The sequence below is a fragment of the Citrus sinensis genome, chromosome 5 (assembly GCF_022201045.2).
Source record: "Citrus sinensis cultivar Valencia sweet orange chromosome 5, DVS_A1.0, whole genome shotgun sequence".
NCBI lineage: Eukaryota > Viridiplantae > Streptophyta > Magnoliopsida > Sapindales > Rutaceae > Citrus > Citrus sinensis.
Window position 1 is genome coordinate 1,173,151 of NC_068560.1, and position 26,835 is coordinate 1,199,985.

The following is a 26,835-nucleotide window of genomic DNA, read 5'->3' on the forward strand; positions in this document are numbered from 1 at the left end:
TTAAACATGATATATGGCATGGTCGAAAATTATATATCGAAATCATAAATACAACTAAGATTATTGTTTATTTGTAAAGCCCAAGTTAGCCCAATTCTCATGACCAGGCCCAATCCTTATGTGATTAAAGTTAACAACATATGTTTGATTTTTGGGAGGCACGTTGATGTTTTCACATCTGGTGGATGAAGTGTGCGATAATTCATGTGACCTGAAAACATCTCGTTTTATAATTTCTCTTCCAAATGATGAATTTATATTGATAGTATATTAATTGAATACAAATTATGTATCTCAAATTAAAAAAAAAAAACATATTATTATTTATAATAAAAAATTCTCAAATACAGACATTTACATTGTAAAATAGATTATTCATATAAAAAATTTGAGATACAAATTTATATCCTAATATTACGTGACAACCGTATAAATTTATACACATAAATAAGAAATAATAAAATTACAAAATTTTGTATAAATAAGAAATAATAAAATTACAAAATTAACTATCTCATAACATTATCAGACTATTATAATCCAAATTTGTAATGCCTATCGTTATTCTTTCGGAGATCCTTAATTTTGATGACGAATTGGGTTGGGGCCCTCATTAAGAACGACTCAAACTATGTCTTTACCTATGATTTAGAAAATGATAAGGGTCTCAATGTTATTATACCGTTATTATATAAGTCATTTCATCCTCAAGCTCAGGGGAACGTCGTCGTGTTAAAAACCTTCAAAATTGAAAAGCTCTGTTTGAAGCTAGTGAGCAGAACACCCGCTTTCTCTTCCCTCGTCCAATATTTTCCCGGAAAATCGAAAGCTTTCCAGGAAACCAGACAGAACGTAACTGTTTCGACAAGCATGGAAGAATCAGAATCGAATCGTGTAGCAGAGGAAGTTAACGAGGCAAAAATGAGCAGAAAGGAGAAGAAGAAGATGGCGAAGAAGAAGAGGAGGAAAGAGAAGAGGAAAGAAATGGCGGCGAAGGAGAGAGAAGAAGAGGAAGCGAGGTCGAAGGATCCGGAGGAGCGGAGGAAGTTCGAGATGATGATTAAAGAAGAGGAGGAAAAGAGAGAGAGAGTGTTGAAGGAGTTTGAGGAGAGAGAGAGGCTTTGGATTCAAGAGATGGAGTTGAAGAAGAAGAAAGTAGAAGAAGAAGAGGAGAGAAGGAAAGTTATGGAAGATAGAGAAAAAGAAGAGGCAGCCATGAAACAATTACAGGTTTGTTTTATTTTATTTATTAAAAAGAATTTTGCAGTTTTTGTTTGGGTTGGTGTGTGTGTTTGGCTGCTGGGAAAGTTGGAGGAAATAGGAAATTTAATAGAATTTGTGGCCGCTAGAATTGATTTTTCCGGAGTTATTTTTGTTGTAAAAATGGAAATTAAGTATTTTTGTGAGACTTGTTACCGTTGTGAATTTTTGTTAGGCTCTTTGAAAATGTTGGAATGGGAGAGAATGCAATTCTAGGTTTAATTATCGATGGGTATTCAATATCTTGCAGGTTGAAAAGGAGAATGAATGTGATGAGGATGATGATTGGGAATATGTTGAAGAAGGGCCTGCAGAAATTATATGGCAAGGAAATGAGATTATTATCAGGAAGAAAAAAGTTAATTGTTGTTAAGGATATTTTACGAAGTTTTCAATCTTTATTTTATATACATGATTTTATTGGAGTAATCAATCTCCATAGTGATAATAACAAATAATAATAGAAAACCTTCGTTCTACAAATTACTATAGTTTAGCCCAAAAATTAAAAAAAAAAAAAGGGCTAACAAGTTTTATTTGCCAAACATAGTGACAAATTTTCCATAAAAAAGTAGCAGTACAATGGTAGGTTGTATAGCTAGTTAAAGTTACAGTACTTGGTAGTGATGCTTGGATTTTAGGTGCTTTCAAAAGAAGCCGATCCAAGGTTTTGGAAAAATCACATATAGGTCCTTCCTATCATTAGATGTATTTTATTTAGTACTTTTTTTTTTATTTTGTCTATATCTCAACCTTCAGATCATTTTTCTCTAGCTTATCCTCTCACTTTTTACACTCCAATTTTAATGAAAAAAATTAAAAATGTAATATTATATGCTTGAATTTTTTTTACTCGAAATTAGAATATTATATTTGGCGATATAATTATCTTAAGTTCAATTTGTAAATATATTATGTATAATGTTTAATTTAAACTTTTAATTTTCTCAATTAAGTGTTTAATTAATTGCGAGGCAGGGCAAACCTTTAACCCAGAAATAAGGCAAGATTGATAAAAGTACATACTATAATTTATAAAAATACTTAAAAGTACATATTCTTAAAAGTACATTTCTCTTAACTTGGCGCTTAGTCGAGATCATTCGTTGGAAAAAAAAAAATAGTTTATCTAACAAATAATTAAATGCGACGGCGTTTGAGACTGGAAAAAGAAAAATAAAAAATTCAAGTTTGAACCATTTATTTTTATCATTACCTCACATCACTAGAATAATAAAAGCTAAGAAGGATAGAAGAGGAAGAATGAGGAGGATCCAAATCCATAATCTAAATCTAATTTTTTTTTTTTTTTGGTTTTGACCACGAGGTATTCTGGGGAGGACCCCAACTGTGGGAAGCACCTTTAAGCCCGTACCACAACCCAGATTAGAAGTCCCCGCTCGAACCGAGAGGCACATGTTCTCCCAATAAAGGCGACTTCCCTGCGACTCGAACTGGGGAGCAAACCCAGTCAAGCCACTTAAAGGGACTTCATTGCCAGTGGAGCCAACATTTTGTTGGTCTAATTAATTAGTTATACTCACTAATATCATTTAGAAATTTCAGTTTAATCTTGTTGAGCTTGGCTACGGCATCTTTCATACATATCCTCTGGTCGGGTGAATCCATGCTACAATCCAAAGCCAAATGCATGATGCTCAGCATACAATCCATTTTGGCTGCAAAAGCTGGCTCTTCTAGCAGCAAATTTTCATCCACAACGTTTGTCAATCCATGAGGCAATGACTCCTTCACCCAGTTCTTTAAACTCATTTCTCCAGCAAAAAATTCATCTGTGGGTTTCTTTCTTGTGAAAGTTTCCATCAACAAAACACCATATCTATAGACATCGCATTTGGATGAAACAATTCCCTCTGATCCGTATTCTGCAAATTTAAAAATTTTCAATTTATCACACGTTATTAATTATGATTTAAATGACTAATAAATTACTATAGTCTTAATTTTATTAAAAAAAAAAGATTATAATATATTCTTGAAAGATTACCTGGTGCCATGTACCCAACGGTGGCCATTGTCATGGTTCGTGTCTCAAAATTTTCTCCATCACCTAAGAGTTTGGAAATGCCAAAATCACTCACATGTGCCACCATATTTTCATCCAAGAGAATATTACTGGGCTTCAAATCACAGTGAACCACAGATGGGGAATAACCGTGATGGAGATATTCGAGAGCAGATCCCACATCTATCATCACATTCAACCTCTCTTGGATATCTAGAAAATAGTTGTGAGAATACAACCACTTCTCAAGACTACCATTGGGCATGAACTCGAGTACCAGAGCCTTAAAATCAACATTACTGCAGCTACTAAGAATCTTTACAAGGTTTCGGTGGCGAATGCTTCTCAATACTTCACATTCAGAGTCAAAACTTCGAAATGCTCTCTCCAACTGTAAGTTGAAAATCTTTATAGCAACCTCAGCCCCATCCGAGAGTATCCCTTTATACACTGAGCCAAAGCTACCTTTACCAAGCAAGTTGGCATTCATCAAATCCATTTGTTGCTCGTTCAATTTCTAGATACGAAATTCTTCTCCACGTTGCCAGAGGTGAAAAATCTTCTTGATGAGCAGAATTCATTGAAGCCTTATTGCGACGTCTCATGAAGACAACAACAGTCATTATCAACAAAATGGACACGATTGGAGGTAAGACATATTTGAGGAAAAGTGTAACAATGGCTTTCTTGGATCGTCTTACGGTGCCATCATCCTTGCAGGGTGGGACTTGTAGTCTTGGTGAACCACAAAGTGCATAATTCCACATAAACGATTGAGCCGAGAAGTTTCTAAAAGGCCCATTTTCAGGAATTTTCCCTTCCAGTATATTGTGAGACGCATTCAAATGTTTGAGATATAAAAGTTTCTCCAGTGACTTAGGAATCTCACCAGAAAGATTGTTACTAGAGAGATCTAAGATTTCCAAGCTTGTGAGATTGCCAAATGACTCAGGGATGTGACCTTGAAATAGATTACCAGCTAATGATAGATTAAGAAGCTCTTGAAGGCCGCCAATGGCTGTTGGAATATCACCCGATAATTGATTCCTTGATAAATCTAAAAGTATCAAGGCCTTCAAGCTCTTCATACTTGAAGGGAGAGAACCAGTTAATGAATTTGATGACAAATCTATTTGTAAGATGCCTTCGAGAGTCCACAAGGATGATGGTATAATAGAGGTGAGATTATTTGAGCCTAAGAGAAGAGATCTTAGAGATGTCAAACTTGCCAAGCATGGGGGTATAGATCCAGTGAGCTTATTTTCATATAACAACAATGAATTCAACCCCTTTAAGTAGCAAAGCTCATATGGAATGGGTCCTTGCAAATTATTCTGACGAAGACTTAGACTTTGGAGCTTCTTTAGTCTTCCTTAACTTGTTGGAATTGTTCCATTTAACTCATTGTTTTGGAGGCTTAATGTTATCAAGCCATGCAAATTACCAATTTCTTTGGGAATGTTGCCCTTGAGCTGGCAATCGTATGCGAAGAATTGCTCAAGAGATGAAGAGAAATTCCCAACTGATGGTGGAAGGATGCCACCAAATGGATTAAGTGCTAAAACGACTCGTTTTATATCTCTGCAATTTGTCAAAGAAGAGAGAAAACTCCAATCTTCTTCGGTAGATGATGACGTTCCCGGGATGGTCAAGTTGTTTCCCATAATGGTAAACCTCACCAGGTGTCTCAATTTTCCAAATGTGTTTGGAATGCGGCCAGAGAAATAGTTGAAGCTCAAGTCTAGGGCATAGAGTCTAGAAGCATTGGTGATGGAATTAGGAATTGTTCCGATAAGTCTATTTTCGGACAAGTCAAGAATCTCCATGTTCTGAAGCGAGTAGCCAGCAGTTGATGGCAGGTGGCCTGAGAGTTCATTTGCTGCTAGGGTAATAAGATTTACGGTTGACAAGTTGAAAATGGTGGAGGGAATATGACCAGTTAATTTGTTGTGAAAAAGAAGAAGATTTTGCAGATTTTGTAGATTGCCAATCTCGTCTGGAATTTCACCTGCCAGAATGCCAACATTGAGGAGTTATATAAATTTTGAGCTTTTCAATTCTACAATAACAGATGTGCTTATTAATATCAACAAAGAGATTGATGAGTAATATTTATTTATTGTTAGGTGTGAAACAATAAATATAAAAGTTAATTACAGAATAATTTTAAGATCGGTGAAGCTGCATTCCTTAAAATTAAATTTCATATACTGGTTCATAGGAACTAGACCATATGTATGGCATATTAGTGGAGATATAAATTTTGTATCTTAATATTTGACTTGATAATTTTGAGAGTTAAAACATGAGTAAAACAAATAAAAAAGTTGTATATAATTCAAAATTTATTTTATATAAATTAAGATATAACCAATAACAGAACAACTAAAACTCCAACAAAAAATCATTCTTAAAATAAAAGAGCATGCATGAAAATTTGATAACTTGTGCATGAAAAAACAAGAAAAAATATACAATAATATTAGAATCCTAATATTTGGCCCTCGAGTATTAAACTAACGTAACAAGTGATCTTTAATTGCTACCTCATACTAAATATTAAGGGAAATTATCATTGCACCACTTTTGTTTTGCTTCATATTCATCCAACCACCACAAAATTGTAACATGTTCTCTGCACTACCTTTCTTTTCACATTTGTATCAACTAACCACTTTTGCACTAACACTGTTAAATAATTTAAATAAAATGATAATTTTACCCCTAAATAAATTAGAAGACCATTTTATTTTATAAAAACTTTAAAAAAATTATAATTATAAAATATCCTTAAATTTAATAAAAATAAATCCCAAAATTAGAATTTTTATTTTTAATAAAAAATATTTTAATATAAATTATAATTATAAAAAATTGTGAAATTTTGAGATTTAATAAAAATCCCCTAAATTATTAAAATTTTAGGATTTATTCTTTTAAGAAATAAATTCAGTTATTTTAATAAAATTTTACAAAATTATAATTTTTTAATAACATTTTACAAAATTATAATTTTTTAATAAAAATAATTAATAAAATTTTGTAAAATCTAAATTTAATAAAAATCAATTGAGCACCTCTATTTGGGATTTATTTTTTATTAAACTTAGGGATATTTTTATGATTATAATTTTTTATATTTCAAAATTTATATAAGATAAAATAGTCTTTTAATTTATTTGAGGGTAAATTTATCATTTTATTTAAATTATTTAACAATGTTAGTGCAAAAATGGTTAGTTAATACAAATGTGAAAACAAAGATGGTGCAGAGAATATGTTATAATTTTGTGGTAGTTGCATGAATATAAGACAAAATAAAAGTGGTGTAATGATAATTTCTCAAATATTAATAAATAATCTGATTTAATGGAGCCTCATCAGTTGAGACTCAACTTGTGTCATTCATTATGTGGTTGATAATTTTTTCTAATTTCCTAATGAATTGCATATATTATCTCATAATCTGATCGATGAATTCCATATCATTTAGTATGAAATTTTGGGGTTTGTACCACTTTCTAAAAAAAATTAATTTTACCCTAAAGATTTATGATTTTTTTTTCCTTTTGAAGTACTTAGAAATTGATGCCACGGGCTAAGCTAAAAAACTGAAATCTCGTTCTTTTATATCTGCTGTTGGGTGCTGGATTTTTTCCTTAAAATTATTTATTCATGTGTAGATTGTAAAAGTAGGAGTACCGGTAAAGCGTAAATAAACTTTTTAACCCATACCATTCGAACATGAATAATCAGCTAAAAAATTAAATTATTTGAAGACTGTTCAGCCAATTAAGCCCCTATGGCTCAGTCCTTCTCTTTCTTCTGCTACGGATCCCTCTCGAAAGAGCAGGTCGGATTTTGATTTGTGTAGTTTCTAGCAGTAGTTATTGCACCATATTATAAAGTGTGTTCTGCAAATTGAAATGGAAGCTTTAAAAAGACGAGGTGGAAGGCACGTACCTTGAAGGTTGTTATTACCAAGATTTAGATGCAAGAGCTTACTCAAATTTCCAATCTTGGTGGGAATTTTCCCACCAACAATATTGAACCTCATCTCCAACGTCTCCAGCTTTGATAAGTTGTACAGATAATCCGGGAAGGGACCTCTGAAGCTGTTATTGCGAAGACTAAACATTCGTAGTTTCGGCAAGCTGCCAATCCAGGATGGAAGGACTCCACTCAATTGGTTGAAATTGAAATCAATGAGTTTGAGCCTTCGTAATTGCCTCAATTCATTAGGCAGATGGCCATGAAAATTGTTACCACTAATATTAAGAGACACCAGAAATGAAATATTTCCCAAGTGTGCCGAAATGGGGCCTTCGAGACTAGAATCTGAAAGATCCAATTTTGTGACTCTATGATGACGAGTGTCACAAGAAATGCCGACCCACCTGCATACTGGATAAGAAACTGACCAATTGTACGTCAGGATACCTCGAGGATCAATGAGTTGCTCTTTGAATGCAAGAAGAGCATGTTGATCCGTCGTTATGTTTTTAACACTACTCGCAGGCAAAGCTAAGCTGGACACGATGAAATAGCGTAAGAGCAACATTATTGGTGCAAAATATAATAAGCTCATTTCGATCTCCATATATAGATTTAGACAACTTTTAGTGCTAAGCGAGTAATAGCAATATAGCATACTGCGCATACAGATACTTATATAGGTAGAGCAAAAAGAAAAATTATATGGTGTTCACATGTTGCGTGATCTACAAGCTATTGAATCAGACTTTACGGGAAATTCGTTGATTGGTCTTCTGGAAAAACTAAACTAGTCTGAAACAATGACAATGTTTTCCCAATTGTCATATTCTCTCTGGGGAACATATTGGGTGGGTTTAGAGCGTCAATTGCTCCGTTTCCATGTGAACATGCAAAAATTGCTATTCTCCTAGAGCTGTTAATTTGTTTTTTTTTTTTTTTCTTAGTGATGAGGACTTTTTTAACGACGGCATATATAGTAAACAAAGTCGTTATAAAATTATTCCATGAGATCTTTAAGTTAGATATTTTCTGTCAACAAAGACTTTTAAATTAGATGCATTTAATTATATGTATTATTTAGATGTACCATTCCAATTTGTTGTTTTCAACACTAGTCATGAAAAATGTAAAATCTCAATGTGTAAATTTTATATGAACCATACTCTTTAAAAATATCTCATTAACTTATAATACATTATTTGTAAACTGAATCACAAAGTTGTTAATGCTGTCCATAAATAGATAGTTTTTAATTGTTAGTTATTTTTATATAATGGTAGATAGTATATGGTGAATGATATAATGTAAAATAGTAAAATATGGTGAATGATATAATGTAAAATAGTAAAATAGCATGAAATTTGTCAAATCACACACAATGAAAATTAGATAAATTTTAAATTATTATTGAGATTTGAGAAAAACGATTGATTGTCATTGTTTTTATTAATCAATACAAAGATTGATTGTCAATCAACATAAAGATGGCTTTACTCTTTGTTAATCAATCATATTCCCAGATACCATATCAATTGTATCATTTCCTTTTTTTTCATTCATTAATTATATATTTTTTTATTTTTGAAAGAATTCATTCATTTTAGATATTGACCATTTGTGCTTATTAAAATGAATTTCATGAATTTATGTTCTTCGTCAATCGTAAGATAAAAGCATTCTATATATATGAAGATTATTTTGTTTAACTTTTCACTATACATATAATTTATCAAAATCAACAGTAATGCATTACGGAATTTATATCAATAAAGCAATGTAATTATAATTTATTGAAGCTTGAATGAATGAGGGAATTAACGACTAAAAAAAAAGGTATATGATCATCGTAGAGGGACATAATAAATCTTACCTTTTAAAACATTGGTATTTCATTTAAAATTTAGCAGGACTTAGGGGCTGTTTTTTTTCTTAATCACTTAATTGACTTAATTTCAATTGGTTAAGTCATTAAGTCCCTTTTTTTTCAATGTAATGAAAATTTTCGGTCTTTAAGTCATTAAGTTATTTAGCCAATTTTGTTTTACCTTTTTACTTAATCTAAAATGTCTAAATGATATCGTTAGAAGATATTCTCTAAAATATCCCTATCTAATCAATTAATTTTCATCCTTAACTAAATAAAATTTAATAATTAGCATTATTACCCATTTGTATAACTTGTGATAATATAGTGGTAGAATATTATTATTTTTATCTTTTTATTTTCTTCAAATTAACATTATTTATCTTAATAATTTTTTTATAAATATTTTTCATATAAAAACGTCATGAACTATAATAAAATTGATTAACATATACTAATTTAGAATATAAATGGTTGTATTTAATTAACTATGATTTATATTATGATAATATATTATTTTATTTAAGTTCTTTGAGATGTTTATTATTTATTTAACATTTATAATTTGTAAGGGAACAAATATAAAAATATTAGTTTTCAGATTTTTAAAATAAAAAAAAACAATTTAATTTTTTTTTAGCAATTCAGACAAAAAAAACAAGCATATCATTCAAATTCAGATATTCAATTCTATTATGAATTTAAACTAATTCAATTTTATTCTGAGTTCAAATAAAAAAAAAACAAACGCCATCTTAATTTGAATTTACTGACGTATACAACCATTCGGGATCTCATTTTCGTTGATCACAATTCGGGGATGACTTTCATGTCCTTGGACAAATTATTTCTAGACCAAACATTAATTCTTGGGAAATATGACTAGAATGGATGGGGACATAACTGAAGAGGACTCCGAGGACCTTGACTTACTAGAAACCATTCATTTCAATTTTCAATTTTCAATTTTCTTCACGTCCTTGCAAAATTCCTACAGTAAGAGAGAGTGTTGAACCAGTCACCAATGAACCATACTCTAATTCTGTTTAGAATTGAGGTGATACAACTTTTAAGTTGTAGCTGATATAGAAATTACTAAATCTTTTAGGTTATTTTTGAAAATAAAACAAAATTATTTATTTTTGAATTCATGTTACTATCAAAGATTTTTTCTTAATAAAATTAACCATAACACCGCGTGGGATAACTCTATGTGAATACTTTTTAGTGAATTTATTTAAGGGTTTCAAATTTCAGCAGACTCTATTAGCTGCAGTTCTTCTTGTATGAATAACTTTCTTTTAAAAGTATGGAATAATCTACTAACAGTATTATTTGCATGAATTACGTTCATGCAAACATTACTTATCAAAAATTATTTGCATGAATTTTACCATATATGAAAATAATACTTGAATATATGTGGTATACATATATTCAATCTCTAAAAATCTTGGGTAGCTCTTGTACTTGACTAGAGGAGTATATTTTTTATAGTAACATTGTGCGCTCATCTACTCACGACTCAATCTTCGCATAATGTTGCAAATCAACCATATTTGCAATCTCCTGATTAAGGCCATTCAGGAATCGTGCTATTATAGCTTCTCTATCTTCCTCCACATTTGCTCTAATCACTACAAGAAAAAGGACCTACTATGACAAGTAAAACTGTCATAGTAGGGGTTGGATTACGGTTGTTCGTTGTAGCCAGCGTTAAGAATTAACGACAGAACAATACCTATCACAGCCTGTGATAGATATAACTAGTCACACAACTATCATAACTTTATAAGAAGGAAATATAATAATTTTGAATTTGACCCCCTTTTTTTAATTTGGCATGCTATATTTTGAACTTTTAGCGGGAAATCTTAAATTTGGAGCGAAAATAAAAATAAAAATAAAAATAAATTGAATTTTTTTTACAATTAATTCTGAAATTAAAATTATAATTAATAAAAATGACTATTTTGTTACTACCATGAAATCATTATCATTTTTAAAAAAATCTTTTTAGAAATTAAAATTTCATAATTTAGTTAATTAATTAGATTGTTGAAATGAATATTACAAATAAAAATTCACTGACAAAGAAAATGAAATGAATAACACTGAATAATTATTGATAATTGTCAACAAATATAATTTATCCAAATACAAGTGACAAGCCCAAAATAAATAGAAAGTATGTAACAACATAAAAACCAAATTTCAGCAACATGTAGAAGACTAGCAATTTTGAGACTAATGAACCATGATCAGTTCATTTCCAGCAACACAACCAAGCCAACAACACTGATCAGACCAAAAAAAAATTCATTCTAGCAGTTTTAGTAAAGCATACAACAAGTACCAATCTAAGAAGCTAAACGTGCAAAGATGCACCAATACTCAGGACTTGTTTTGGCATCAAAGAAAAAAGATGGCCAACTCCAGCAATACCCACCATCTTTATCAAATTCCAACATAGCAAGTGTAACAAGGTAGGTAACTGCACAAGTAAAATATAACTTTATCAAATTCAAAGTCTGTGACAATGCATATAGATTAGAATACTAGGCAATAGAATAATAGCTAGCTGAGGATCGAATGGAAATTTTTTGAAATTCATCAAATTTGATCTCAGCTAATAAATTACCTAGGTGGCTTCCCCTTTCATACCAATTTAGTATATCTGAGTTGTGTCACTCTCAAAATTGTCAGGGAAGTGTATTGTGTAAAATAGCTTTTGCAGCATATTTTTTGAATCATATCTTCAAAAATCCTACATCCTCAATAGAACTTCAAAAGATAACCAGACATAATCAATCAACACAACAAAAATGTTTACCTAATTGTAATGTGAAAAAAGTCATGCCAATAAATCAAAAGCAAATCAATATTACAAGTAAAACTCAATGAACATAATTTTAATTCAAAATAGAGACATAGAACTAGATTCAAGTACAAAAGTCTATGGCTATGGTGCAAGGATGAGGACTTTTATGAAGTCGACCAAACTTTCAATGAATGATTCAAGGAAATCAGTAACGAATAGACTCTGTGCAGCAACAAATATTTTTCAATCACATATATGCCATCCACGTTTCAGACACACTTCTTGGAAACAAGTCAATGTCTAGATAAAAGGTGAACCATAAAAGAGTATAAAGTGCACAAATTACCCCAGAAGAATTCATATGTTACTCCCATGCTTTAAAAACTGACTTGACACTCCCTGGAACAGTCTTATTTAATGCAAACACCTAAAAAAACAATCCAATAAAAACGAAAAAGGAAAAATTACTGAAAACAATTAAATGAAATGAACTGAAAAAACAAACAACAATAATTTCTTTTCAATCCTTGACAATGAAATGAACAAAAAATAGAGCCAACAACAGCTCAGAAAGAAGTAGCTCCCAGTCACAAAGCAAACAAGGCATTCATTCACATGAAGCAGCCCTTCACCAGACCTGTAAAGGACCATAACCCAGCCTATCTACTGCAAAGTACACTAAAACATGGTGGGGAAAATTATCTTAAAACAGCTCCCGGGCAATTACCACAGAATTTTTTGAAAGCTCACTGATGTGATGCGATGGAGCTTCTTTTATGATATGCACAGCTTTTTGGTTTGGCTTTGAGCACAATCAAAATCCAAAAACATCAGTGAGTAAGAAAACTAAGCTAAGCAGATAAGGCCTTTGCAAAACAAATTGTAAAGTAACTAAATGCATACAAAAACAGAAGCATCAAGGTCAAGCTAACCTCAGAAGTAGCATTATTATCTACTGAAGTCTTTGCTTCAACAAATTTCCATGAAGCAGACATGTTACTTGTCCTCAAAGAATCAAGTATTGAAAGGCCCAAATCGATTTTGTTGGCTGCGATAACATCGATGACATAAACATTGGTTTAAATAATTTGCCACATATATAGTTAATATAATTAATAACAGGAAAGCATAGTTGCTGTAAGTAAGGTAATACAAATAACTTGTAACTAAAACTCTTCACCAACACACACTTACATCTTTTGATAGTAGAGATTTAAAGTACTACGGTGCCATTTTTTCTTTCCAATGTAATTTTGCACTAGTCAATTAAATTTTTAACTACATAAATAAAGAGAGTAACCAAGATCTCTTAACTTAAATAATAACAATAAGAAAATAAAATATAGCAACAAGCTACATGCTTGCTAGAACCACTTGGAATATCATTTCAATCTAGCACAAGTAACAACAATAATTTTCAAATAAGTGACAAAGATTAACAAACTTCGAACAAAAACTACTGAAAATCTAATGCTATATTACACAAGCAAAGTACAATATTCTAGTCACTCAAGGAGCTAATATGGTGCTTTTAGAAGCTTAGAGTTGACGTTCAGTAACCAAAAATAAATAAATAAAATATATAACCAAAAAGCAAAAAGCACCAATGCCATGAGTAAATCAGGATTTTATAGAATGCAATAAAACAAACAATAGGTCAAGTTTAAAAGCAAGCAAAAATAATTTAAAAAAAAACCTAAAACAACCGAAAGTGAGATAAATGTTAGATTTGAAAATATACAAATTAAAATGAATGATCTAAATAATTAATTAATCAGAGAGAATTAACCAATCGAAGAGGAGGTGCAAAGCCCTTGGCCAACAAAGAAGATCAACCGCACAAGAACTGAGAAGAAAATAATAGGATCCCCAATTTGAAGACTGAACAAAATGTCAAGGTGATTAGCTGCACAAGAACAAAACCGATATCATTCTATAGGTTCAGGTTTCGTTCATTCCAGCAACTAGTACATTTAAGCACATAAATTTTAGGAAAAAAAATCATTTTCCAACCCAGTGAACAAATTTTAGATAAACCTTTAGTGCTTAGAACTACACCTTTAGTGTTGAAATTGACAAGAAATTTTAATTAAATTAACATGCAAGAGAAAATAAGGAGAATAATTACCTGTGTTAATCGAAAAATTGAGCTTAATCAACGATGGGTTTTTAGTTAGGGTTTTGAAATGCAACTGTTGTGGCACATGTTCAGTGGGTTCTTCGTGTGGATCTCGATGATGGCCAAAATCAACGGTGAGTGACAAGGTAAAATCGACGCCGGGACCTGAGATAAAATCGACGATGTTACTGATGCAAGGGTTTGAGGCGATATGTTGTTATGAGAGTGAGACCGTGTGAAGGTGAGAGACTTTGAGTTTTGGCTAAACACTTGGGAAAAAAACCGATACGAAATGTTTTGTGTTTATTCATTTTTATTTACTTTTCTCTAAACGCTACCGTTTCTTCTTTTTTTTTCCTTTCATTTTTTATTTATCTTGTTTAATAAAATCATTTTAAAAATTTAAGTCAAATCATTTGAAAATAAAGTCAAAATAAAAATTTATTTCAAACTGCCTGACGGCCAAAATTACTATCACAGACTAGTCATCAATTTATGATAATCTAATATCCATCACAAATCTGTCTCACTATTATGATAGAACAAATTTTTATCACAATTTTATCATATTTTATTGACATAAAAATTTTCTATCATAAATCTGTCATATTTCTGTAAAATAAGAGACTCAAGCCAAGAACCGTCACACATGTACCAGTCATCGTAGGTCATTTTTCTTGTAGTGAATAATGACAATCTCCATTTCTTTGTAATAATCCTCTGTACTTCGGCTAACTTGTGCAAGACTTTGTAATTTTTTGTACAAATCTGGATAGTAGTGGTTAAATACAAAACGCCTTCTCATCAACGATTTCATTTTATCTTATGTCTCAATTGGACATTTCCTATTCTGTTTCCTGTATATAACAAGCTTATCCCACCAAGTAATAGCATAATCAGAAAACTCAATCACAATCAATTTTACTTTTTTTTACATCTGAAAAATTATGACAATCAAATATGAATTCCATTTTCTTCTCCCATTCAATGTATGCTTCCAAGTCATATTTACCTTGAAAAGATGAAATCTTCATCTTTATGTCACTTAATCTATGATCCCTATTCCTAGCTCTGCTACCCCATCCATCTCTCCTATAGCTACCCTCTAAGTGCTCCCTTTCATCATACTCATCCTTATAATAGTCATCAATCTCTCCTCTAGTTAGAGCTCTATCCCTCCTACGTGCTTGAGGAACAGGTTGTGGTTACCCCGCACATGTGTTCTCTACTTGATCCAAACGCTTGTGTATATGCTCTAATTTAGCCCTCATCATCCTTCTCATCTCTCCCATCAATGCTTAAATTTCCAAATTATGAGTAGTTGCGGATTGATCCTCTTTATTTTTAAATGGTTAAGGGTTGTGAGACATGGCTAACGTCTGCAAAAGAAAGTTAGAAACAATATAGAAAGGACTTGACCTCACTTCCTTACGTGTTTCACTCAAGAAAATGATTCACTCAATTTCACTCATGTTTCACTCAAATTTATTGGCTTTTACCCTCTAATATGCTCACACCCACTTGCCTTTTTCCACTCGTAATAATTCTTACTCGATTCTTATCAAACTAATCAAACTAATATCAAGATTCTAATAGCAATTCACAATGATTAAACTAAGGAGACTCGAATTTCAAGAGCAAGAATGCAATGTTTACGAAAGGTTGGGTTTCGATTTCGGGCAAAAATTTTCACCATGGGTAAAACTAATTTTGGACTCTACAAGACACTAATAAATGAAAAATGAACAAATGATTTAAGGCGGACGTTGGGGATTTTTTTTTTAGGAAAAAGAATAGGTAAAATTTGCGGATTTAAGGATAATTAAACCACAAAGATGCAAATTGATGAAAAAGAAACCGTAAAAATATTGTTCATGCAATACTATTCACATGGCACTGTTCATGACTCTTTTTTTGTTTTCTTAATACTAGAACAAGAATGAAAAATCTCAAATAAGAATTTAAACAAAAAAGAAAGATGAATATGATCTTAGTGCCTAAGCTCTAATACTAAATGATACGAACCTCGTCAAGAATTGACGCGACCCTAATCAATTTAATCCCTAAGATCGGATCTAAACTTGAAATTGAATGAGTACTTAAAACCACATCCTTGGAAGGACTAACAATCAAAGAAGCAAAATTGGTGATTCAAATTCAGAAAGCTCGAAGCCAAAAGAGAGGGACAATGAGTACTTAAAACAAGGATTGCCCGCAGTGGAAGGCCTGAGCAATGAGTTCACCAATGTAAAGAAAGCAGCTAGGATAGAACATGACACATTCATCAATACCTGCTCCTCACTTGGATCCCGCGTAGTAGAAATTCGGCAACTAGTAACACGCTGTGCTAGCAGTGAGAGAGGCGGCTTTTTAAAGGAAATGAAAGCGTTTCTGGAGGATTGTGAAGAAGAGCTTAAGCTAGTGAGAGAAGCAAAATAGGACTATGGAACTTGTTAAGCGGACAACAGAGTACCACAAAGCAAGAGGTTCCAAAGAAAAATAGGAGCACCCACTTCAACTGTTTGTTATAGTAAAAGAATTTCTGAGCATGGTTGATAGAGTTTGTGCTGACATTAGTCGAAATTTACAGAAGAAGAATGGGACAACAAGCGCATCATCACCACCACCACTGTCACCACCAATAAGAAGTCTAGTGAAATTCATCAACTTGCCAAAACAATTCATGTCAGATATTCGAGCAGCAACATATTCCAGTGAATCAAATGATAGTTTCTGAAGCATGCTTGGAGTAGAAAATTGTTTAGATTGAAATAAAATTGAAGACCTTTCCTAGCTTCCTTTCCAACGATTTTAATTCGCTCTTGGTTGATCTTACAGAGAATGAATGATTTTAAACTCCCATGTCCTAAGGAAAAATTTCCGACATAGATTTATCATATCACCAGTTCTTCAATGTTAAGAGCCAAAGCATAATTTCTCGATCATTGAAAAAGTCAAACTATAACCCGAGACTATTAGCAGATACATATAATAAATTAATTATTCATTTTCTATTATTAGGAAAACTGTCATAAAAAAACCAAAACGATCTAAGTGCCTGTTTGATATGGCTTATTTAATGGGCATAAGTGCTTATTTATTCTCATAAGCTCTTATCATAATTTTTGTTGTTGTTTGGTTATTTTTTAGTAGAGTTTTTATAGATTAAATAAGTTATTTTGTCTCTAATAGGAAAAACTCAAATTTTGAGCTTTTGCGAGTAGAGGTTGAAATTTTTTTTATATGTTAAAATATTAAAAATATCGTCTACTTATTTGACAATCTTTTTTCATTCTTATTATAACATAACATAACAAAACTTGCATATTAAAATAATTTCATAAATTTTTAATAAAAACTCTTGTTGACAACTAAACAATTAAAATTTCTTAGATAAAAGCTCTTCTGCCAAAATCTTTACTTAAATAAGTTTTACTTGAAAAGTTGTACCAAACGAAATCTAAATCTTATCTATTAGCCTGCTAGGTGGGTCCTACAGTAATTTGGGCCGAATTCTGGGTTATCGCAAGGATTTAGGCCCAACTCAATCCAGATCAGCTGCCTGTACCGGGGTTTTTAATTAAAGATGCCTTAAAAGTAGGGTATTTAGTTAAATATACCCCATACTTGAAAATTATCTAGATATACCTTTTTATGTGGTACATTGTCTAAAATATCCCTAAAGAAAAATATAAAACACACACAACTCACCTCCAACACTCTTTACTTCTCACTCTTTTTAACTCCACACAACAAAAACTCACTCCACACTCAAAATCACTCACGAACAGCCAATGTACTGAGATTTTAGTTTGCAGCTGGGTGCATTATTCATCACATGAATAAGGTATTTGAAACTTTATTTTTATTTTGTGTTATTTATTTATTTTGTTGACATTATATTGTTTTTAGGGTTTTGTTTGGTTTGTGATAAATAATAAAGCAACTCACATTCATATGACTGTTATTTGATGGATTTTATAACTACATTCATTAAAACTTGAAGTTGCTGCCAAAATTTTGTTCTGCACCCCGACATACACGACAGCAGTCGTGTATGTATGGATTTACACGACTGTAGTCGTGAAAATGTGCAAAAGATTCAAATTATTATGACACCCTATAATTTTATTGGTGCAAAAAATATATTATTTTCACTAGATATATCCTTTTGCTATTACTGGACTATAGTGGTGTGTTTTAATAAGTTACACGACTACTATCGTGTATGTATGAACTTACATATTATAATTGTACATATATGTAAACTGTTCCAACTGTTATGAGATCCCAGCATTTTATCAGTGCAAGAAAAATATTTTTTGAAGAAAAAATATGTCCTTTGACTATTTATAGTCATGTATTTCTATAATTTACACAACTATCATCATGTATGTATGACTTTTGTCATGTATGTATGAATTTACACGATAGCAGTTGTGCAAGATTGAAAGATATAGTAGCTGTTATGACACATAACATTCTGTTAGTATAAAGATTACATTTTTTTACTAAACATATTCTCTAACTGTTTACTAGACTATAGTTGTGTATTTTAGCAAGTTACACAACTATTGTCGTGTAAACTAGCAATTGCACAACAGCAGTCATGTAAATAGATATATAGTTCCACACTTCATAATATACCTTGTTTGATTTTTTTTTTTTTTTGTATAATCAACTGTTGTATTATTGCAAAAAGTGACTTCAGTATGTATGCCTATTATTCTTTAGAATCATAAGAAATTAGGATAGCATCACAAGGTGAAGAAAAGTTACGCCGTAAGTACTGTAGGTGTGGTTCTTAATGATATAATCGACTAACTTGCAATGCACCAATCTCACTGTCTAACAATGAGCCCGTAGTTAGACTGAATGAAACAAAAACAAGTACACATACTACTATGAACCTTACATACTTGTCATTTTTGTTGTTTTAATTTCTTTAATATCTAAAATAGTTAGTTGATAAATTTCTACCTTTTTTGTTTTGCTGATGGATAAACATGTTTGTGTGGCTTATGTTATTTTCAAAAGGAGGCGACCGGGGCCTTATAATACATGGGTCGAGTGTTTAGGCTAAGGATGCAAATAATTATGATGATTGTGCAGCAACTTCCATTGTATTACAACTTATTTATTATTTGAACATGTATTGGATCTATGTTGTTTGATGTACAATTACTTTTGTTATTTGTCAAATTGAAGTATGATATGTTAAAGACTATGTTGATTTGTTATCATTATAATGAATGTTTTAGGTAATTTTATGTTCTATGTCCACTTACCCAACTACAGTCGTGTATTTTGGCTCTTACTCGACTATTGTCGTGTATATCTGATTGTACTCAACTATAAATGTGAATCTATTAAATACTCGACTATTGTCGTTTATTTATGAAAATACCCGACTAAAGTTATGTACCAATGCAAATACCAACTGGTTATGTATGTTTACAAATACTCAACTGATGTCGAGTATTTGTGAAAATACCCGACTGCAGTCGTGTACTAATACAAATACCAGTTGGTCATGTATGTTTGTCAATATTCGACTGCAGTCGAGTATCTGTGAAAATACCTGACTACAGTCGTGTACCAATGCAAATACCAGCTGGTCATGTATGTTTGCAAATACTTGACTGCAGTCGAATATCTGTGAAAATACTCTACTGCAGTCGTGTACCAATCCAAATACCACCTGGTTATATATGTTTGGAAATACTCGACTGCAGTCGAGTATCTGTGAAAATACTCGACTACAGTCGTGTACCAATACAAATATCAGCTGTTTATGTATGTTTGTAAATACTCAACTGCAGTTGAGTATCTGTGAAAATACCCGACTGCAGTCGTGTACTAATGCAAATACCAGCTGGTCATATATGTTTGGAAATACTCTACTGCAGTCGAGTATCTGTGAAAATACCCAACTGCAGTCGTGTACCAATCCAAATACCACCTGGTTATATATGTGTGGAAATACTCGACTGCAGTCGAGTATCTGTGAAAATACCTGACTGCAGTCGTGTACCAATGCAAATATCAGCTGGTCATATATGTTTGGAAATACTCGACTGCAGTCGAGTATCTGTGAAAATACCCAACTGCAGTCGTGTACCAATCCAAATACCACCTGGTTATATATGTGTGGAAATACTCGACTGCAGTCGAGTATCTGTGAAAATACCTAACTGCAGTCGTGTACCAATGCAAATACCAGCTGGTCATGTATGTTTGCAAATACTCGACTGCAGTCGAGTATCTGTGAAAATATTCGGAGACAGTCATGTATTTGGGCTGAGCATTTCTTGAGCATATATGACCATTCTATTGCATCACATACATTATATAAAATTATCTTCTCTGTCATTAATATACTTAATAAAAAAAACATATGTATGATGTCAAATTAACTTTAATGATATCAAATATCAACAGCATCCCATTGTAATCATTACATCTCATGATAAGTAATAAAAAAAAAATGACACATCAATGAAGTTTTTAAGAGTGAGACACTACGTAGTTTTTTTCCAAAACCTACTCCAAAATAATTTGACAGCCAATGCTTTTTGAAATTGTGCAACATCATCTTGTTAGCAATATGAATTGACATCAAGTCAGTGGGCCAGGACCTCCAAGAACTGCAACAAAAATGCTTCATAATCACTACTAAAAAAATTCATATAAATCAATCGTTAAAAATCACCATTGTTATTGTTAAGTCAAAAAAATATAATTTCAATTTGTAGTAAAAATAATACTTCAAATTTATTATCACTGTCGTAATATATTATCAATCTACTAAATGATCACACTGTCATAATATATTATCAATCTACTAAATGATCACACAACATAAAAGCAACAGATATGAGAACTTTTTACAACTTAAAAATGTTCTATATATAAGACAACATGACTTTCTTAAACTAGCATCTACATGATGAACATAACTATATTATTTCAAGAACAAACCCATCAAATTAAAATATATTGCCAATAACTATGAACTCAAATAATTTTTAAATGAGTTATAAACAAAAATAAGAAATAAACCATCACTACCACATGACATAAAAATCAAACTTTATATATCAAGTATTTTAACAATTCTAAATAAAGTATAAATATTCAAAGGAAATGTTGAATTTTTCCATAACACTCAAACAATTAATTTTCATTAGTTCAATCTGATTAATAAGCTATTAAGTATGTGTATAATTGTCAAAAACTAAAAACAAGCCTAGGACGAGTGTATTAAAGGGCAATTCTCCAATAGTTAACTAGTTGGAAATATATACAACAACATTTGCTGCACAATAATATCAAATCCTAAATGCTATGTGACTTCTTTAGTCAATAGCCTCACAGTGAGACAAATTAATAAAATGATCCAACATTGTTTCAAAATTCACAAGTCGTTCAAAACACATTTATTAATAGTGTACTATCAATAGTTTTATGCTGAAACAAATAGCAAATTGTTAATAAATTAGAATTGCAAAATAAAGGTTCTATAGCAAATAATAGAGAAAACCCAGATTGTAGCATAATGAATGCATACGCAGCTGAAGAAAATTGATATATAATTCCCATGGATGAAGTTCAACTACAAACAACAAGTAAAATTATATAAAGATCTAATGCATAAACTAGTGTAGCCATAACCGAAAATTCATAAGGATAATATTTGTTTCATCCAATTACCTATGAATATTTAATTAGGAACTCCCACAACCATTATTAAAGAGCCATAAAATCACTCTCTTCAATTTCAAATCCACAAGTCAAAGAAGCTTCATTACATTACCAGCAAGAAAGATTATCAGTAAATAAGCAAGATAATGACCAAAATCATGTGGGTAATGACCAAAATCATGTGGGTAATTTGTTTTTTAAAACCCTAATGCATATAACCCTAACAATTATGCACCATAAATTCTCTTTATAAAGTAAAAAATAAGTGTAAATGTGGTTAATGACCTTTAGTTCGGTGAATTTCCAGCCTTTAATTCGGTGATTTTGTAGCCTTTAATGTGGTGGATGAACTTGCAGCAGCAGGAGCATGAACTTGCAGCAGCAGGCGTTGTGTATGGTAGCTCGTGAAGGTAGATTTTGAAATTTGAAGAATTAAATTGGGGTAATTCTGTAATTGCACATTGAAAAAGGTATATAAAAGAAATTTTGAATTATGGGGGTGTAGTTGGATAAATACCTAACCTTTAGGGTATAGAGGGGACAAATCCCTGGCCTGTACCCGCGACAACATGTAGCACAAGCCGCAATGCAGTGATTACGAAGGGAATAGGATCTACAGTTTCAGACAAACGTGTATTGGTTACTGCATTGTTCATCTGCTATAAGCTATTAAATAAATAATCTTAGAGCTGTTATAAACTATAATAGTAGTTAGTTTTCCATCCCAGGAGATGTCTGAACCTTTTTCAGTCTTGGATAAAAGAATTAGATTTACTCGACTAATATTGTTTTATTTGAGAAAGGGGAGAGAAGAAACCAGAAGTGGTTGCATCGTGGGCGGCTTGACTCTTGAGCGAGCTACGAGCTTGACCTGGATCAAAGTGAAAGTCGAGTCAACGATTGGGTAATACCCAAAAAAGGTCATTTCCTTACACAAAAATTTCCAGGAACGCGTTCAAAACTTAAAACAAGAAACATTATATCTCCTCCACGACTTGAAGATAAAAAAGACAATAATAATCAATTATGCAAAGCTTCTAAACCGGGAAATTTTCTCAACAAGTAGTATAACAGTTGTAGAAACGATGGCAAGTGAAAGACTTGGAGAGGTGATAAGCATGAAAGAAGAGGTGATCAAGAAAGCATGCTCGATAGCCATGAAGGCACACGAGTTGCCGGAGAAGCAGCTGTATCTCGTTGAAAAGAATCGGGGCTCATCAGATGTCATTTTCGGCTTTCCAGGTTCTTGGTTTATCAGTGATTGGTTTAGTCGAAGCCCCTTTGGCGAAAAAAAGATCGATCCACATCCACCTCAGTTCGCTTCTCTTCGAAGTATAGGCAATGATCAAGTTGCAACTGTCAATGAAGCTTTTCTTACTAGATTTCAAGCAATTCTGCCTCAGCTACAAAACGAGGTGTGTGATCTCTTTATTAATTAAGTTTTTTTAATTTTAGTTTTTTGGCCCCTGAAAAATCAAAATGCAACATGTACTGCTAGTTAGTAAGTATTGGTGTTGCTTCCTCTTTGGCAATCATCAAGACTCCAAAATAGCTGATCGTTATAATAAATAAACTATACAATTGAATTCGAATGAAACAATAGAAATGAAGCAAACTAATGACAAACTGGAATACAAATATTTATATAAAAATACTGGGTAGTTACTTCGAATCATTCTCAGGTGGGGAAAGCTGTGGCAGAGAGAAAGCAAATAGTGTTTACAGGGCATTCCTCAGCTGGTCCAATTGCCGTTTTAATGACAGTTTGGTTCCTGGAAAATTTGGAAAAATTCATAAAGTCAGACCCCAGCACCAGCCGAATGCCACCTATATGCGTCACTTTTGGATCACCTCTTGTTGGTGATTTCATATTTAACCACGCTTTGAGGCGAGAAAGTTGGTCTCTCTACTTCATTCATTTCGTAATGAGGTATGACATCGTCCCTCGGGTTTTGCTAGCTCCTCTCTCTTCCCTTGAGCCAGAACTGAAAATTATCCTCCATTTCTTGAACCCAAAACATACAACTCCCATGCCAGAACCAACTGAAGAAGCTTCAGCTCTCTATGTGACGGTGATGAGGAATGCATCATCTGTGGGAAGCCATGCGGCCTGTCATCTCATGGGAAACACAAACAAGTTGTCTGATACTTTGTTGAGTTTCATTGAGCTGAGCCCCTATCGACCCTTTGGAACTTATGTCTTCTGCACAGGAGATAGGGAACTGGTAGTAGTGAAAAACCCTGATACCGTTCTGCAGATATTGTTCTATTCTTCTCAGTTGAGCTCTGAAGTAGAAGGTCCAGAGATTGCTCTCAGAAGCGTAAAGGACCACCTTAATTACCAAAGCGAACTGCAGAACTTAGAGACAAAAGGTGTCGCTCATTTAGACAATTTGCAAGGGCTTCCATTGTCTTCCAATGTTGGTGCCGCTGGCCTTGGCCTGGTCCTGAATAACCTTGGCCTGGTAAGTCCGTTTCAAGATAGTTTCAAAATTAGTCTTTCAGTTTTAAAAGTTCCCCTATCAGTTTTTTTTTTTTTTGCCCCCTTGGACTGACATTTTGAATCTTCGGTTTCCAGACCACCAGAGCCAGACTCTGCCTTTGTGCTGCTGGAGAATTAGAGGAGCAAAAATGGAGAAACCAGGAAAAGATTAATAAAAAGAAGATAGATATAGAGAGAGGACTACTAGCACTTGAAGGGTACAAAACCAGGTGCGAGGCTGGCAGAGTCAGCTATTATGATGCATTCAAGCTTTCAAAGGACACTGATGATTTCAATGCAAATGTTAAGAGGCTTGAGTTGGCTGGTATTTTTGATAAGATTAAGGAAATGTTGAAAAGGTATGAACTTCCTGATGAGTTTGAAGGCCATAGAGAGTGGATAGACATCGGAACAAGGTACCGCCGCATTGCTGAACCTCTAGATATTGCTAATTACTATCGACACCTAAAAAATGAAGACACAGGTCCCTATCTGATAAAGGGCAGACCAAAACGATACAGATACACTCAGAGGTGGCTCGAATATGCCCTGAAGATATCGGCAGGATCCAGCGGGGAATCATGTTTCTGGGCAGAGGTTGAGGAGCTCTGCCTCAGAACTATTAATATGGGGCTGTTTGAAGATGTCAAAGCACATATACTGTCCCTGGAGAAGCAGGTAGATAAATGGGTTCAGGATAGGGAGTTAGGTGATGATATATTCTTTGAGGATTCGACCTTCGTCAAGTGGTGGAAAACACTCCCTCAGCTACATAGATCAGGATCATGCATTGCAAAATTCATCAATAACTAAAAAAATAAATCTTAAAGCTATCACCACTTGCTTCTAGAAGTGCAACTATCAACCGTTGGTCCCTGCCCTGGCCGTGGAAGTTGTGTAATTAGTTAACCTAATATCATTAGTTTCTATTTGTAACGTGTGCTTCAATTATAACTCAAGAGTGGAGACTCATTTTGTATTACGACCAAATAAGTCATTAGTGGATTTTTGCCAAATGTTATTAACCAGTAGCAGCATTATTGTTGAAATTATACTGGCTGTCCGCTGGTAATGCATCCATTTCGGGATGCCACGCCGCTACTGTTTGTTCAAGAATTCTGTCATCCTGATACAAAAACAAGGAAAGAAAAATAAGGGCTCTCAAGAAGCAAGCCATTCTCAACGTGCTAAGATACAATGTATCGAATAAAATCATCACTGTGCAGTTATAGCGTAAGAACAACATTATTGGTGCAAAATATAATAAGCTCATATCGATCTTCAGATATAGATTTAGACAACTTTTAGTGTTAAGCGAGTAATAGCAATATAGCATACTGCGCATACAGATACTTATATAGGTAGAGCAAAAAGAAAAATTATATGGTGTTCACATGTTGCGTGATCTACAAGCTATTGAATCAGACTTTACGGGAAAATCGTTGCGTAATATGTTTTCCCAATTGTTATATTCTCTCTGGGGAACATATTGGGTGGGTTTAGAGCGTTAATTGCTCCGTTTCCATGTGAACATGCAAAAATTGCTATTCTCCTAGAGCTGTTAATTTGTTTTTTTTTTTTTCTTAGTAATGAGGACTTTTTTAACGACGGCATATATAGTAAACAAAGTCGTTATAAAATTATTCCATAAGATCTTTAAGTTAGATCTTTTCTTTCAACAAAGACTTTTAAATTAGATGCATTTAATTATATTTATTATTTAGATGTACCATTCCAATTTGTTGTTTTCAACACTAGTCATGAAAAATGTAAAATATCAATATGTAAATTTTATATGAACTATACTCTTTAAAAATATCTCATCAACTTATAATAAATGATTTCTAAATTGAATCACAAAGTTACTGTCCATAAATAGATAGTTTTTAATCGTTAGTTATTTTTATATAATGGTAGATAATATATGGTGAATGATATAATATAAAATAGTAAAATAGCATGAAAATTGTTAAATCACACACAATGAAAATTAAATAATTTTAAAATTATTATTGAGATTTGAGAAAAATAATTGATTGTCATTGTTTTTATTAATCAATACAAATATTGATTGCCAATCAACATAAAGATGACTTTAGTTTTTGTTCATCAATCATATTCCCAGATACCATATCAATTGTATCATTTCCTTTTTTTATTCATTCATTAATTATAGATTTTTTATTTTTGAAAGAATCCATTCATTGTAGATATTGAGCATTTGTGCTTATTAAAATGAATTTCATGAGTTTATGTTCATCGTCAATTGTAAGATAAAAGCATTATATATATATATGAAGATTATTTTGTTCAACTTTTCACTATACATATAATTTATAAAAATCAACAGTAATGCGTTACGAAATTTATATCAATCAAGCAATGTAATTATAATTTAGTGAAGCTTGAATGAATGAGGGAATTAACGACTAAAAAAAAAAAGTATATGATCATCGAAGAGGGACATAATAAGTCTTACCTTTTAAAATATTGGTATTTCATTTAAAATTTAGCAGGACTTAGGGGCTGTTTTTTTTTTAATCACTTAATTGACTTAATTTCA

At 32.3% G+C, this 26,835-nt stretch overlaps 3 protein-coding genes and 1 long non-coding RNA gene across 10 annotated transcripts in view; 2 read left to right on the top strand and 2 right to left on the bottom strand.

Moving 5' to 3' along the window:
• Positions 1–7,900, bottom strand: part of LOC102612556 (receptor kinase-like protein Xa21) — a 41,828-nt gene extending 33,928 nt beyond the window's left edge. Inside the window, exon 1 of the mRNA XM_052442169.1 lies at positions 7,250–7,900. Coding sequence (XP_052298129.1) covers positions 7,250–7,886 — 637 coding nt within the window. The 5' untranslated portion in view covers positions 7,887–7,900. The remainder of the gene's footprint in view (positions 1–7,249) is intronic.
• Positions 1–26,835, top strand: part of LOC102610763 (zinc finger CCCH domain-containing protein 5) — a 61,238-nt gene that overhangs the window by 25,547 nt on the left and 8,856 nt on the right. The window lies entirely within an intron of this gene.
• On the bottom strand, positions 20,473–22,505 carry LOC127902606 (uncharacterized). Its single transcript, XR_008055024.1, has 2 exons — positions 22,076–22,505; positions 20,473–20,733 (listed from the first exon to the last, which is right to left on the bottom strand). It is a non-coding gene; the product is annotated as an uncharacterized LOC127902606 (long non-coding RNA).
• Positions 22,609–25,293, top strand: LOC102610464 (protein EDS1-like). The gene is made up of 3 exons (XM_006494235.4): positions 22,609–23,205; positions 23,473–24,255; positions 24,369–25,293. The coding sequence occupies exons 1-3, from the start codon at positions 22,876–22,878 to the stop codon at positions 25,083–25,085; spliced, it is 1,830 nt and encodes a 609-aa protein (XP_006494298.2). The 5' UTR covers positions 22,609–22,875; the 3' UTR covers positions 25,086–25,293.

Excerpts from the sequence above, each read along its gene's own strand:
- LOC102610464 (XM_006494235.4), top strand. The coding sequence starts at position 22,876 with ATGGCAAGTGAAAGACTTGGAGAGGTGATAAGCATGAAAGAAGAGGTG. Across the intron at positions 23,206-23,472 it reads TGCCTCAGCTACAAAACGAG|GTGGGGAAAGCTGTGGCAGA; the intron begins GTGTGTGATCTC and ends AATCATTCTCAG. Across the intron at positions 24,256-24,368 it reads TCCTGAATAACCTTGGCCTG|ACCACCAGAGCCAGACTCTG; the intron begins GTAAGTCCGTTT and ends TTCGGTTTCCAG.